The sequence below is a fragment of the Lucilia cuprina genome, chromosome 4 (assembly GCF_022045245.1).
Source record: "Lucilia cuprina isolate Lc7/37 chromosome 4, ASM2204524v1, whole genome shotgun sequence".
Classification (NCBI taxonomy): Eukaryota; Metazoa; Arthropoda; class Insecta; order Diptera; family Calliphoridae; genus Lucilia; species Lucilia cuprina.
Window position 1 is genome coordinate 26,055,414 of NC_060952.1, and position 14,960 is coordinate 26,070,373.

At 24.7% G+C, this 14,960-nt stretch overlaps 2 protein-coding genes across 2 annotated transcripts in view; one reads left to right on the forward strand and one right to left on the reverse strand.

Moving 5' to 3' along the window:
* Positions 1–14,960, forward strand: part of LOC111681207 (DNA polymerase theta) — a 213,196-nt gene that overhangs the window by 126,537 nt on the left and 71,699 nt on the right. The window lies entirely within an intron of this gene.
* LOC111681436 lies at positions 13,973–14,403 on the reverse strand. Its single transcript, XM_023443209.2, has 2 exons — positions 14,357–14,403; positions 13,973–14,297 (listed from the first exon to the last, which is right to left on the reverse strand). Exons 1-2 carry the CDS (start codon positions 14,364–14,366, stop codon positions 14,029–14,031), a joined length of 279 nt encoding a protein of 92 aa, XP_023298977.2. The 5' UTR covers positions 14,367–14,403; the 3' UTR covers positions 13,973–14,028.

Genomic DNA, 14,960 nt, shown 5'->3' on the forward strand with positions numbered 1-14,960 from the left:
ATATCAGCTGTTTTATGTGGTTTGGTGTTACAATTGTTATTTTTTGGGGTAGTTTGTTCTCCTTTTAGTGGTGAGTTCTGAGAAAAAAGCTTTTTAAGGGGAATTTTAAGTTAAGTTATTTTTAAAGTGTTTGAAATTACATATTTCTAGTTGTATATGTTTTAAGGACGTCTTAATTAATTGTTGAATGTTGTTTTTTAATAAAAATTAATACAGTTTGAAAAATTTGCCTCCTATATGCAATTCAAATCAAGTCAAAATCAATGTAAAACATTTAGTCCAAATACCCTTAAAATTCTATAGAAATTTATTTATATCAAACTTTATTAGAGATATATATTTTCCATCGAAAAGTTACATAAAATATTTTTTTTTAATCCCTCCTAAATAATTTACAAAGTTTAACACATACAAAAAATTTGTACACTAACATGGGTATCTCTTAAATGAAAATATAAAATCGATTTAGAAACGTAAATTTTTCCCAATAAAATAAATAACAAAGTAGCTAATAAAGATTGACAAGATTTGAAACATTTGTGTTTTGGAATCCTTTTTAAGTAAAATATATCTAAATGTAAACACTAAACAGATAAGATATATCATTTCGTTTAACGTTTTTTTTGTGTCATGCCAAAATTGAAATGGGTTCAAATGTTGTTTAATCATGAATATAAAATTGATAATATTTACTTTCTTTTTAAGTACGCCTCTGACGTCATATATTTAACATTTTTTTGTTAAAGCAAAGAGGAAACAACTTGAGTGAAAAAATTGAAAATAAACATGAACAAGCGACCAGAAATAAAAACGTAACATCATGACAATGTAGGCAATAATTAAAAAGAATCACTTGATAACCTTGGGAATTAATAAATAATAAGTTATGAAGAGAACCACAACGATGAGTAATGTAGATGTAGATTCCCAATTGAAACTAATAAAGATCTACTTTCGATACTAAGGTATGGAGTATATGAAATGATATCTTATCTTCTGAAAAATTAATTAAACCTTTCGACAATTAAAATTAGGCACGAACTGGATGATATAAGTCTGAAACTATAAATATAATGGAGAAAAACTGCTTTGTTACTTTTTCATTTCGTGATTCTGTGTCCTTTTTAAAGGACTTCAAAGTTTTAAGAAAAATATTTTTTAAAAAATATTTTAAAATACTTCTACTGATCAAACAATGCCAAATAAAAAAATATTTCAACAATTTTTGAAAAAAATAATATTAAAATTTTTAATAGATTTTTAAGGATAATAATTTTAAAAGACATTTTTGACAGATTTTCATCCTAAAAATATAAAATAAAAATAATGTAAAATTTTTCCCAACTCTTCTTGTTGGATTGACACCAAATTTGATATTGTTTGATTAGTAAAAGTATTTTTAAATATTTTTTGAAAAATTTACTTTTTAAAACTTCGAAGTCCTTTTGAAAGAAAACAGGATCACAAAATGAAAAATTAAAAACGCAGATTTATTCCCTTAAATTTTTAGCATCATACGTATATCATCCGGTTCTTGTGTAACGATTTTTTTCTCTTTTTGTCGGACGGTGTTATGAACGATTGGTATATTCTATAAAACAAGCATTAAAGGGGGGCTGTTTGAGGATTACATTTGTAGTAATTAAATATTAAAGTAATTAAAGACAATTATTTTTAATTAATTTAACTTACAGTTATTTGTAATATATAATTGAGCAAATAATTGATGAATGAACAAAAACCAACTACAATTACTTGTAATTTTAATTAAGCAATAACCAAACATAATTACTTGTAATTGAAAAAGTTTATATCAAAATTACTTTAAATTTTAATTTTTTTATATTTACAAAAACCTAATTTGGAATTACTAGTAATTATGATTTGCAAACTTCAAATATAATTGCAATTTCAAGTAAATGTAAAGGCAGAAGTTTTACTTACAAATATTTGTTAGTTTTACCAATTAAAATTTTCTTGATAAATGAACAATAGTCAACTACAATTACTTAAAATTTTAATCAATGTTTTTCCTATTACAATTACTTGTAATTTCATTTGAAGAAATTTCAATTACAATTACTAATTATTTTGTATTTTTTCTCTTATAAATACATGTACTTACCTAGATTGCAATTACAAGTAATTGTTTTGTTTAAACTTCAATTATAATATTTATAACATTAAATCAATTACAATTGAAAGTAACTGTAATTGGTAAAACTTCAATTACAATTACAAATATATTCAATAGGTTATTGCTTCATTACACATTACAAGTAATTGTAATCGATAATGTAATGAATTACTTTATGTAAACATTACCATCCCTTAGCTTGTTACAAATACAATGTAACTCTATTTCATCGATGCAATTCCTGGACTAATTTTTTATTCGATTAAGACCATAAAAATCGAGAATTGAAGTGAATGTCGGAATACATAAACACCTACAATTTATGTTAGTAAATAAAGACTTATGTAGAACCCTGTAAACGCTAATATATAGCTCCATACATACCGATAATTACGAATTATATACTATTCTTAAAGACCTAAAATTCAATTTAATGTAAGTCTCTAGTTCCACTAGTACAGCTTCTATAGATCGTTATGTAAGCCCGACTAATGTTTTAAACTTAAGTGGTACTCTAAAGAATTTTGTAGTGGAAGCTAAAAGTGTTATTAATTGAGATCACACAGTGGGGCAGAATGGAAATTTTTTGGAAATAAATCTGGCATTTCTAAACGGCTGATCCGATCGGGATAAAATTTGGCGTGAGCGTAGCCAAGGAGTATTCGAGTTTAAGTTTTGAAGATGAACCCCGCAGATGCCCCAGGGACGGAGCTGTGGCGGCTCAAAGTAGGGTACCTACGACATGTAAAATTTTTAAACTCGTGCCATGGAAAAAGATGGATTTGTTATGAAACTCTATCATCTCAAAACGAGGAATATTTAAAGGACTTATATTACCTTCTGGATATGTATACCGATATGACAGATTATTTTATAGAAAATAAGTAGTGTTAGGAATTAACTATATAAGTAGGTTGTAAGAATTAATTGTATTATGTTTAATATAAACAGTTCAAATAAAAAAAGCTATAATACTAACTGATGATATTGTATTAAATTGTGTTTTATATTTCGGTGGGCGGGAAAGGTGGTTTGTGTGGGGTGATTTAGGTGTTGTTGTGCGTGGCTCATAATAAAATTATATTTTTTTTATTGTATATACAATGTTATAGTCTTTAATAAAATAATTAACTAAATAATTTTTAAAAATTGTCCAAATATTTTATTCAACACCAAATGTATGTTCTGTCATACTTAATACTAAAATATGAAAAATATGAAATTAAAGGATACAGGTTTAAATGAACATATTTTTTAATGTAATTGAGATATTGGCTTGAAATTTTTTGTAAAGGGTCGAGAATTTCCATATCTAACTAAAAAAATATATTAAGGGATAAATATGGACATATTTATGTCTGCGACCCTATAAAAATTTTGATATAAATCATACTTTTAGAAATTTAACAAATATGTAATATATGACAATATCTTTATTTATGAACAAAACTCAATGAAATCTTCAACGCTTGTTAAATTTGTCATTTCAAATAAGAAAATGCAAAAAAAAATTGAAAAGGTCAAAGGGCATCCCGCAATTCCCAAAAATAGGAATGAAAATCCCAAAAATGGGATTTTTTACATTTTTGCCCATAGGGTCCACATTTCTTCCAGGGCTGGGAAAATACTTTTGGAGTAAATAGAAAACATATTGAGGTTTCCAAAACAGCTTTCATTCAGTTTTCTGATCCCAGCTTTGGGATTTTAGAACATGTCGCCCAAAGTTGAAGTTTTAATAAAAAAAAGGTCATATTCGGTAGGACGCAGTGGCAACATTTTCAAAAAATAGGACAAGTTTTTTACGCCAAAGCGTTCTGCGTAAAGATACCTTATAGAAAATTATAAAATTGTTATATGTTCTTAAAGAAATAATAAAAGAAATAATAAAAGAGTTAAGACACATTTTTGGCAAAAAAACGGCAAAAATCTAAAATTTGTTGAATTTTTAAATTGAAAAACGTATATTTTTAGATCTGTAAATGATATTGATCTGAATTTTTTATATTATTGGAAATTTTGTTGTCTAACTAACAAGAAAAAATTGAGTCCATTTGGTCCAAAATTACGCCCGGTATTCAAAAAAGGCGGACCAAGGTATGGTAAATTTTGTATCACTAAATTTTTAAATGCCTATAACTCGGATATTATAAGAGATAAGTAGTATGTCCAAGCATGTTTTTTCAATGTTTTTGGTATTTGGGTGAAAAACAAAAAAATGGCACGAGTTTAAAAATTTTACATGTCGTAGGTACCCTACTTTGAGCCGCCACAGCTCCGTCCCTGGGGCATCTGCCGGGTTCATCTTCAAAACTTAAACTCGAATACTCCTTGGCTACGCTCACGCCAAATTTTATCCCGATCGGATCAGCCGTTTAGAAATGCCAGATTTATTTCCAAAAAATTTCCATTCTGCCCCACTGTGCGATCATTAATTAAAGCTAATTTTCTAGGGTAGAAAGAAATGAAATGCCATAGGGGCACATCTACCAAACCCGAATAACTATAAAACCGATTTTATAATATTACCAAATTTTATTTTCGTTTATCAATTATCTAACTATCATCTTTGAATGTTTGAAAGATAAATTTACCATATGATTGTAGGCACAAGAGATTAATTGTTTAATTTCCCTTGGCAAATTTACCCCATGGGAGTGGCAGTATCGCCAGTTTGGAAAAGTTAAAATATGTACATTAAGATGACATAGGAAATATTTAAATAGATGAAACTAAATTTGCTTATGTGGGTTAGCCAAAAAATATCTAAGTATCCAAATCAGGAAAACAATTAGGAAAAATGTGGCTATGGTCCCCCTTTTACCCTACATATATGATTAAAGCTAATGTGGTAATGAACATAGGCCTACAGTTAAAATTACAATCGAAGCCAATGTTAAACTCCACAAAATATTTAAATTATATATCTTGGCAAAAAATCAAAATAGAGACTTCTGTAACAATTTTCTTTAACACATTTTTCAATTACTCAAATATATTCTATTTAATAGCGACTTTATTTCAATTAAATGTAGAACATTAAAAGATTAAGTTGAATTTAAATTCAACTTGTTAAAATTTTTATATAAATTCACATATAACCATACATAGATGAAAACTAAAACAAAATGCCAAAAGTATAATAAATTAATTAATGAAAACCTCTTAATATCCGGAAGTATGAAACGTGTGTAGATAAGCCATATGTAAAGAAAAAGTACATTTTTTCTTGGTACAAAACTTTTACGATTTGACTTAAAGAAAATTCGTTAAGCTTAAAAAAAGTTTGAAAAAAAAACTAAATCAAATTTGTTCCAAGATGTAACAAATACAATTTAATTTATTTAATATTTCGTTGCTTTTTTATTTCCCCTTTAAAACTCAAGGTCGTAAAAACGTTGAACTTTTTTTGAAATGTCTACAATTTATAAATATAGCCATTAATTTTGTTGCTGTTGTTGTAGTTGACCAAATTTCTACCATTTTTCTGTTGGTTACCGGGTAAGCAAAAGTGTTTTTTATATTATCGTTTCAATCACCTCCTCTTGGGAAAATTTACTTGAGCGGAAATATGCAAATATTTGCCAAAAACCTAAAAACACATACACACACAAAATATACATATAATTATAGTTTAATGACTATTTATGAACATTATTATTGCTTATAGTTATTTTCATTATTATTTAATGGATTTCAGAGGAAAAGAAAAACATTTTTATAATTGTTTGTTTATATTTTTTATATGCTGATAAGTATTAGTTTCTAAATAATATTAGAACTAAAGTGGAATTTTTTTATGAAAATCCATTGATATTGTTCATAGAAAAAAAATTATAAATTGTATTGTTATTTAAGTAATGGCTTAAATAACAATTTTTATGAAATTTCTTATTAATAAAAATTTTTACATTAAATTGCAAAAATAATTTTTTGTTTAAAAACTCAATATTTGTATAAATATTCCTTTAACAGAGTAAACTCCCAGTTAATTTCCTTAATTTGAGTTCTGAATTATATTTGCAATGTTACACTTTTTCGTGACACGAGGGACTATATTCAATAGTCTATAACTAAAATAACACACATTTTCAGGAGAGCAAAAAACTGTTTATTTCGCTAGTTCATGAAGATTTTTGAGCTTTTTCTTCTACAATATATTTTTACAACCATATTCTAAATTGTTATATAAAAAGAATTTAAAATTTGTTATTATTTGCAAAATTATTCACGAATTTATATCAAGTAGAACAAATTTATATCAAATAGAGCAATATTTTGAAAACTATTCAATCGATTTTAAAAATTTGTGTTCAACATGTCCTAATTAGAAAAAACACTTATTTTCCAACAAAAAATTATACAAAATAATAGACTTTGAAGTAATTTTTGGATAAGATAGAGAGTTTTGCATTCAGAATTTTTCTTTTTTTAAGATAGAGAAATTTAAAAATTGCCAAAAAAATATTTTTTTCTTTAGAAATTTATGTCACTGGTGCGGGATAGTTTTCTGGATATGTTGCCATCAAAATCCTTTTTTTATGAAAATGAAAGATAGAGAATATTGAATATAGTCCCTCAATATTGTAAGGCGATCATTATAAACTTCTAAATTACCATATAAATTTATAAAAAACTAAGTTGTGCAGATTTTATTTACAAATACTATTGTCCACTCCAATAATCTTTATAGGATATGTACATTAGAATCTAATTGGAATACCTAACAAACGATGTGAATTATATGCTGAAAACGGGAAAAATAAAAATTCTCTGTATAAAATTTGTACACAAGAAAAATTATCAGTAGTTTATTTTTAATTAACATGTTTTTCTCTTTCTTTAATTTGTCTTTAAACAAATTTTTATTTGTCTTAATTATCTCGTTGTTTAAAACCTAAGTGTACAATTTAAAAAAAAATTTATTGAATCAATTAATTTTTTAATTGGTTAAACAATTTTTTCTGGTCTACTTTTCTTTTAAATATTTTATTTTGAATGTTTGTGCTAGAAATATTTATAATTCTTAAATAGTTAATAAAATTTTAGGCAATTTATGAAACATTTTATATATTTAATTATGACAATAAAGTGATATTTTTTGCAAATGCTGTGTGTTGTGTGTAATCGATTAATAATTTGATTATTTGAATCACCTTATTAATTGATTTTTAAAAAAATCTCAACCAAACTGTTTAGTTCATTTTATTAATACAAAAATTAATTTTGTATTTATTAAATATTTAATTTATACAATTAATGAATTAATCAATATTAAATCTTATCACAATTGTTGACATTAATTGCTCCGATTTTCGTTATTTGAAAAAAAATATTTTTTTTTACAAATTTGGTAATTGATATCATAATTTTGGTTATAGGTGTAAAACTTGCTTGATACAATTATTTTGAAAATTAAAACTTATTTTCAGTTTTTCTCTGTGTATAAAAAAATTACTCATAAATAATTTCGAAATGGATCTCAAAACTTTCCTAATGGTTTATTACAACAAAAATATTAACAAAATTATTTGGAATTTTTATGCTCTTAAAATCCTTTTTTTTAGTTCATATGCATTTCCGTCCGTTAGTCTTTCTGTCTGCCCGGTGAAAGAACGAACATACAAGTCGAACCGATCGACTTATATGTATGTTTTGAAAATTTCCAAATTGTTTCTAAACTTTATAAAGAAAGAATAAAAGAAGGATACACTTTATAAATAAATTAACTATGTACTAAAATTGTTCAGAATTTATTAACAAAAATGTCCAACAACATGACAAAATAATACAATGTCAAATTTGTTAACATTATAATAACCAATTTTAAAATTCAATGTCAATGTATTTATTTAATGGTGTTATTTTTCTTTTCAAATGTTAAGAGATTAATTGCTAGAGGTATGTCCAAGTGCTTTAGATCCATATAAATTTAGAGAAAAATAACATTTCTTTACAATAACATATGTATATTTTTTTTCTTTTAAAATAAAATTAATATCATTATTTTGATGTTGATACGCTCGATAATGTTTTCGATTACATGTCCAATTTCCAGTAACATCAGTTTATATGCAATTCTTGTAATTTTGTAGACGTTTTCTTTTTAACTCATCAACTATTCATGGCAACACCCTCGTAACATAAACATCAATTTATTTGACATATACTTTGTATTGTCTGAAACACATACACGCTACACATAAAAAAATTTCAAAAAAAAGGTAACTGAAATGAAATGTAATAAAATCTTATGTGAAGTATATATTCGGTAATTCAATGTGTATAATTTTCACGTTTACCTTATATATTGTATTTTATTTATGTTATGTATGCTTGTTAATGTTTTTTTTAAGAATTTTTCTTTTTAGTTATTATCTATAACCAACTACATACTTACTTTTTAAAATGTAATCCTAAAGTTTAATTTTTTTTAAATTTCACATTTAACAAGTAAGATTGCTATGTATTACCCATCATAAACAGGACAATGGGTTGTACTTTCATAAACACTTACATTTCATTTAATTACTTTGAAGTAATCTAGTAATGACTTTCTTATGATATGATATAGAAGTACTTTACTTTCAGCTTTGTCATTTTGTTTGCACATTTTTTAATTGCGTGTTGTGTTTAACAAAAAAGAAAACAAAATTTAATTTATATCTGAAAACCATTATTTGACGCGCAATAAAAGAGCTAAGCTCAGTACTTCTTTAACTCCCTAGCGAGCGTAGAAGTATTTGGCTCCAACGACATCACCGTGTTAAAATATTCAGTTAAATACTTATGACAAAGTACACTGAAAAAAATCCATGCCTAATATATACGAAAAATGTCGTACATTGTACGAATCGTTCGTTGTTTCGCACCACGAAATTCTTTCGTAATATATACGAAATTGTACGAAATATTTTAATATAATGCAAAATATTCTTGAAAAAATTAATTTACATAAATTGAAAAAAGTGAATTTTGAATAAATATGGTAAAATTTACGAAATATTAATTTATTCAAACATTTTTGTTCATTTTAAAATGAATTTTCTAATTTAAGTTCAAAATTATTCTCCACACGAATTTTCAATTTTTTTACGAAAATAATTCGTGAATAATATTATACTTTTACTTAAATTTTATAAAAATGTTGTAGTTTTATTTAATCATAATATAATTAATATCATTATGTTTAATTTCGCTAAAATTTAAGAACAAAATATTACGAAAGGTTTTCGTACTTTCGTAAAAATAGAAAAGGGTTTTATTAAATAACATTTCGTATTATACACGAAATTTTTGTAAATATTACGAAAATAGAAGTTACGAAATTTTTTTCGTAAAGTTGAGCATGGATTATTTTCAGTGTAGTGAAAAGGGATTTTATTAGCATTTTAACTCATTACTTTTCAATGTAAGTTGTTTAATAATTTGTAATTCACTTATTTTTAATAATTTATATTTAGTTTCTTTAAATTCAATAATGATAAATTTTTGAACCGATATAACACTGGTTTTGTTGAATATTAACAGAATTTGACATAATGATTTGGGATCCTATGAAAGTAGTTCATGATAAATTCTTTACCTATACTGGTAATTTTAAGCCAGATATCGTTAATGTCATTATATGAGTAGGGTCATTTATGGATCGATGCTTAAAAAAAATTTACAGAGAGAACAATGTCCCTAAAAAACTTGTTTTTGTCGAATTTTGTTGCTCTACTATAATTTTGATTGTCTAAAGAGGATCTTCTATTCTGGGTAAGGTCAATTATGGACTAATATCCTCATAAGATTGTACAGAGGGAACAATGTTCCTCAAAAACTTGTTTTTGTCGAAGTTTGTTGGTCTACTATAATTTTGATTGTCGAAAGAGGATCTTCTAGTTTGGGTAAGGTCATTATTAGTTTATGTTATTAGTTTTAAAGTGTTTTTAAGGTAGGACCTTATTTAGGAGTTAAAATAAAGATCGGCGCATCATAAAATTTGGAACAGTGGTTCGGGTTCATTTAAAACTTATTTACTCGTATTATTAAAACAGTTATGACTATTAAAGCTGTTTTTCGAGCGGCCACCTGTATGGAGGCTCTGCGAAATCGTGGACCTTATCTATAAGAAATATTTCTTTAAAATGTTAACCCTTCTAGTTCGATCGCTAACGAGGATGGACATGGCTAGATCGTCTTAAAATTTAATAAGGACTCAAAATATATATACACAGACAAAATTATCGGTAGTTTATTTTCAATTAACATGTTTTACTCTTTCTTTAATTTTTATTTAAACAAATTTTTATTTGTTTTACTCTTTCTTTAATTTCTATTTAAAGAAGCTTTTTTATTTTTATTTATTTATTTATTTTTTTTTTTTTTGATAAAATATTTTTTTGATTCAGTTAGTTTTTATTAGTTTTTTTAATTTATTGAACAAATTTTACTGGCCTTCTTTTCTATTTTAGTTTTTTTAATATTTTTTTTTGAATTTTTGTGCTTAAAATTTTTTTAATTCTTAAATAATCAATAAGTTTTTAGGCATATATTATTCAAGTTTCTTAATGATATATAAAACATTTTATATGTTCAAAGTGATTTTTTTTTTTGAAATTCTGAACGCATTGTTAAAAGTCGACTATTCCTTTAACGTTGTGTGTAATCGATTAGTACACAGAAAAAACTGAAATTCAGTTTTAATTATCAAAATAATTGTATCAAGCAAGTTTTGCACCTATAACCAAAATGATGATATCAATTACCAAATTTGTAAAAAAATAAAAATATATATTTTTTTCCAAATAACGAATTAATCAGATTAATTAATGTCAATAATTGAAAAAAGATTTAACATTGATTAATTCATTAATTGTATAAATTAAATATTTAATAAATATAAATTTGATATTTTATTAATTTATTAATCAAATAAATTAAACTGTTTGATACAGAACTTTTTAAAAATCAATTAAGAAGGTGATTAAAACAATCAAATTATTAATCGATTACACACAATGTTAAAGGAATACTATACCTTTAACAATGCGTTTAGCATTTACAAAAATTATCACTTTATTGTCACAATTTAACATATAAAGTTTTTTATAAATTGTTAAGAAACTTGAATATTATATGCCTACAATTTTATTGACTATTTAAGAATTATAAATATTGCTAGCACAAAAATTCAAAATAAAATATTAAAAATAAATCTAAAATAGAAAAGAAGGCCAGAAAATTTTTTTTCAATCAATTAAAAAATTAATTCAATTAATTAAAAATTTAATCAAAATTTTACACTTAAGTTTCAAACAGTTTCAAAAACAAGAGATAATTAAGACAAATAAAAATTTGTTTAAATAAAAAATAAAGAAAATTAAAACATGTTAATTGAAAATAAACTACCGATAATTTTTTCTGTGTAGTTTTATTGTTTAAACACCTTCTTAATTGATTTTTAAAAAAGCTCTACAAAACAGTTTAATTCCTTTGATTAATTAAATAATAAAACATCAGTTTTATATATATTAAATATTTAATTTAAACAATTAATTAATTAATTAAGTTTGAGACAGTTTTGTTGCAGTTTATGGGTATGCATGAGTTCTTTAAGTTTTTTGTTTGACATTATATCCATCAGCTCTTTACAAATAGGTGCTTTCTTAGGTTATATGGCGATAGCTTGATATCGAGAAACAAACCTGTCAGTTGACCTCCACGGCCACACAAGTTGAACAATATTTTATTTTATAAATAGTTTATATAACAAAATTTCCATATGAAATATAAAACGTTTATAAAGTAAATTTTTTTAATGAAGAATACCTTAAGGATACAAAACATTAAAACAATCTGTATATCCGGTATTTAAACAAAATATTACTAAGATTTTAATCTAGCAATCAAATTGTAATTATTAAAATTATTTACTTAAAAATATTAAAAACAAATTTAAAATTATATTTAAATGGCCTTTATATACTAAAACTTGTACAAAAAAATAATAAACTGGAAAAATTAAAAACTTAAAAAGGCGCCTTTATAAAAAAACCAATGCAAGTTAGTTACTTGAACTTGAAATTGTCAATTATGTGTATTATTGCAAATTTGTTGATTTGTATTTTTATTATTTTTTTTCAAAAGTGCATCATCTTCAAAACATTATTATTGCAATGACATTATTACAGATTCATATATTTATATGAATATTAGTAAGGCTCCGTTGGTGTGTAGTAAAAGAAATGGGTACTAATGTTTCCACTGAAATTAAGTATTTTATTTTCTTGTTGTTCTAAAATAATAATTAATAAATAATTTGGGTGTATAGTTATAAAAAATTATTTTTTAATAAACTTCTCATTTTTATATCGCAAATTAACGATATAAAATGTTATTATCATGTAAATTGTTTTTCAGACAAATTTGGCTTTTATATATCAATGAAAAGCTTATAATGATACGCTTATGATATAGACAGATATACATTAGTTTGTTCCGTGGACCACTTTTTTGAATTAAAACCTCTACGAAAAAAATTAAAAAATGTTTAAAAGGTCCTCAGTTCTCTAACAGCGATTGGAAATGTTGATCTTAATACAACATATTCAAAAAAAAATTTCATTTCATTTTCGTTGTGAATATCAGCTATTTTAAAGCCACCGTAATATACAGCCATAGTTATAATTATATCAAAAACAACAACATAAATGGATATTGATTGCTATACTAATATACTCAAAGAAAAATCTATCTGTACATATGTATTTAAATATATCGTCATATAAAATAGCAAATAAATTAGAAACGTATAATAAAAATATTAAATAGTAATATTACATTTATAATAAAAACTAATCAATATTAAATGTAAAAAATATTTTTAAATGAAAATATAAAATATTTTTTTTTTATTTCGAAAATTTTTTGTTATTTAACATTTCATTCGGCGATATAAATTTATTTTTTCCGTTCATGCAGTGTTACAAATACTAGAAAATTATTATGATTTCAATTATACTTATGCTTCAATATCAATTGATGTTGCACCGCAATGAATGCAGTGTCAAGCATTTTCCATAGCACGATATATAATACTATATACAGCAACCATTCATTGTTGTTGCAGTTCTAGTGACTTGATGTCCCACCATTCACTTATAGTTATTTTTTTATAATTTTATTGGGAAAAACAAGAACAACAATCTCTATTATTTTTGTAAATATAAATGATGACACTTTTGCTGTTTCTAATTGTTTTAGTTGAAATCAATAAACAATTATTGGTAAAAACCAATATAGATGTATTAACTTAATTGTAATTATTTTATTTTGAATGTTGATTGTTTAAGAATAATATTGATAAATTTTAAATAGTTATGCAAATCACAGGAATGTTATTCATACACAATTCTTTTTTTTTAATTTTTAAATTGTGATTTTAATTACTTGCACAAAAATGTTGCACCAAAACGTATGATCAATTTAAACTAACAATTTAAACTAACTAACTAACTAACTAACTAACTAACTAACTAACTTACTTACTAACTAACTAACTAACTAACTAACTAGCTAACTAACTAACTAACTAACTAACTAACTAACTAACTAACTAACTAACTAGCTAGCTAGCTAGCTAACTAACTAACGAACTTACTATCTAACTAAATAACTAACTAACAAAATAACTAACTAATTAACTAACTAAATAACCAACTAACTAACTAACTTTTATCCATTTTAAACTTTGAAAAAATTCTCAATTAACGGATTCTAAGCACAATATAAAATAATCTTCAAGGATCCATCAGAACCCACTTAAAAATAATTTCCTACAAAAACTCATACTTCCAATAACACATACATATATATTTCAAATTCTTTATATTTAATTAAAAATCGATTTAAGCAAGAGTGGGTGGATTTTCAGGTTTCTTCCAGATATAATTGGGCCAAGGAATACAGGCCTTCATCAAATGCATATAAGCCTGACCCTTAGGACAGTCCACTTCCAAAGCAACTTCATTCAATTTTTCACAATACCAATACTTAGTGGGATCCCAGTGATGAGGATAGGTTTTACCAACTTCTGAGGGATCACGGCAAGCTGATTGACCGGCAACAGCCAAAACTGTGGTAACAGCCATTGAGGCCAAGAATGCCAAGCAAATTACTGGAAAAATATGAATCTTTTTAATACAAAACTATAATTTTTATTTTATTAAAACTTACAGTATTTCATAGTTGTTTTCTTATGTAGAAAGACTTTGAAAATGATCTGTACTAAAGTTGAAACAAAGACAAGTATATATAGCAGAATTTTTCTTAGAAAATTTAGGAACACACCTTAATTGAATGCATCATCATATATATAAAAAAATATACCCTTATCGCTTGTGTTTAATTGCAAAACAATTTGTTGCCAATTTTTTACTTATGCAAAAATTACCCTACATTCAGCCTAAATTCAGGATCCGAAAATTTTTTAAATATGTACATATGCATCAATGAAATGTTATACTTTTTTAGTTTTAAATCTTAATAAACTTTTATCAAAGGTTTATAAATCAAATTTTTTTATAATTTTTTTTTTTTCAATAAAACTTTGATAAATGTCTATGAATAAGGCAGAAAATATAAACATATTATTAAAAATTAAATTTAAGTCCTAGAGTATTATATGATCGGTTTAAACTTTTACTTTCATTATTTATAAAGTATGAAGAAATTTGTAAAATTTCTAACTGAGTTAAGGTTGGTAAGTGATTCAGTTAATCTTATCAATATTTTGCGTGTAGTCATCTAATTGTTAAAAGATGTTTTATTTCCAGGCACA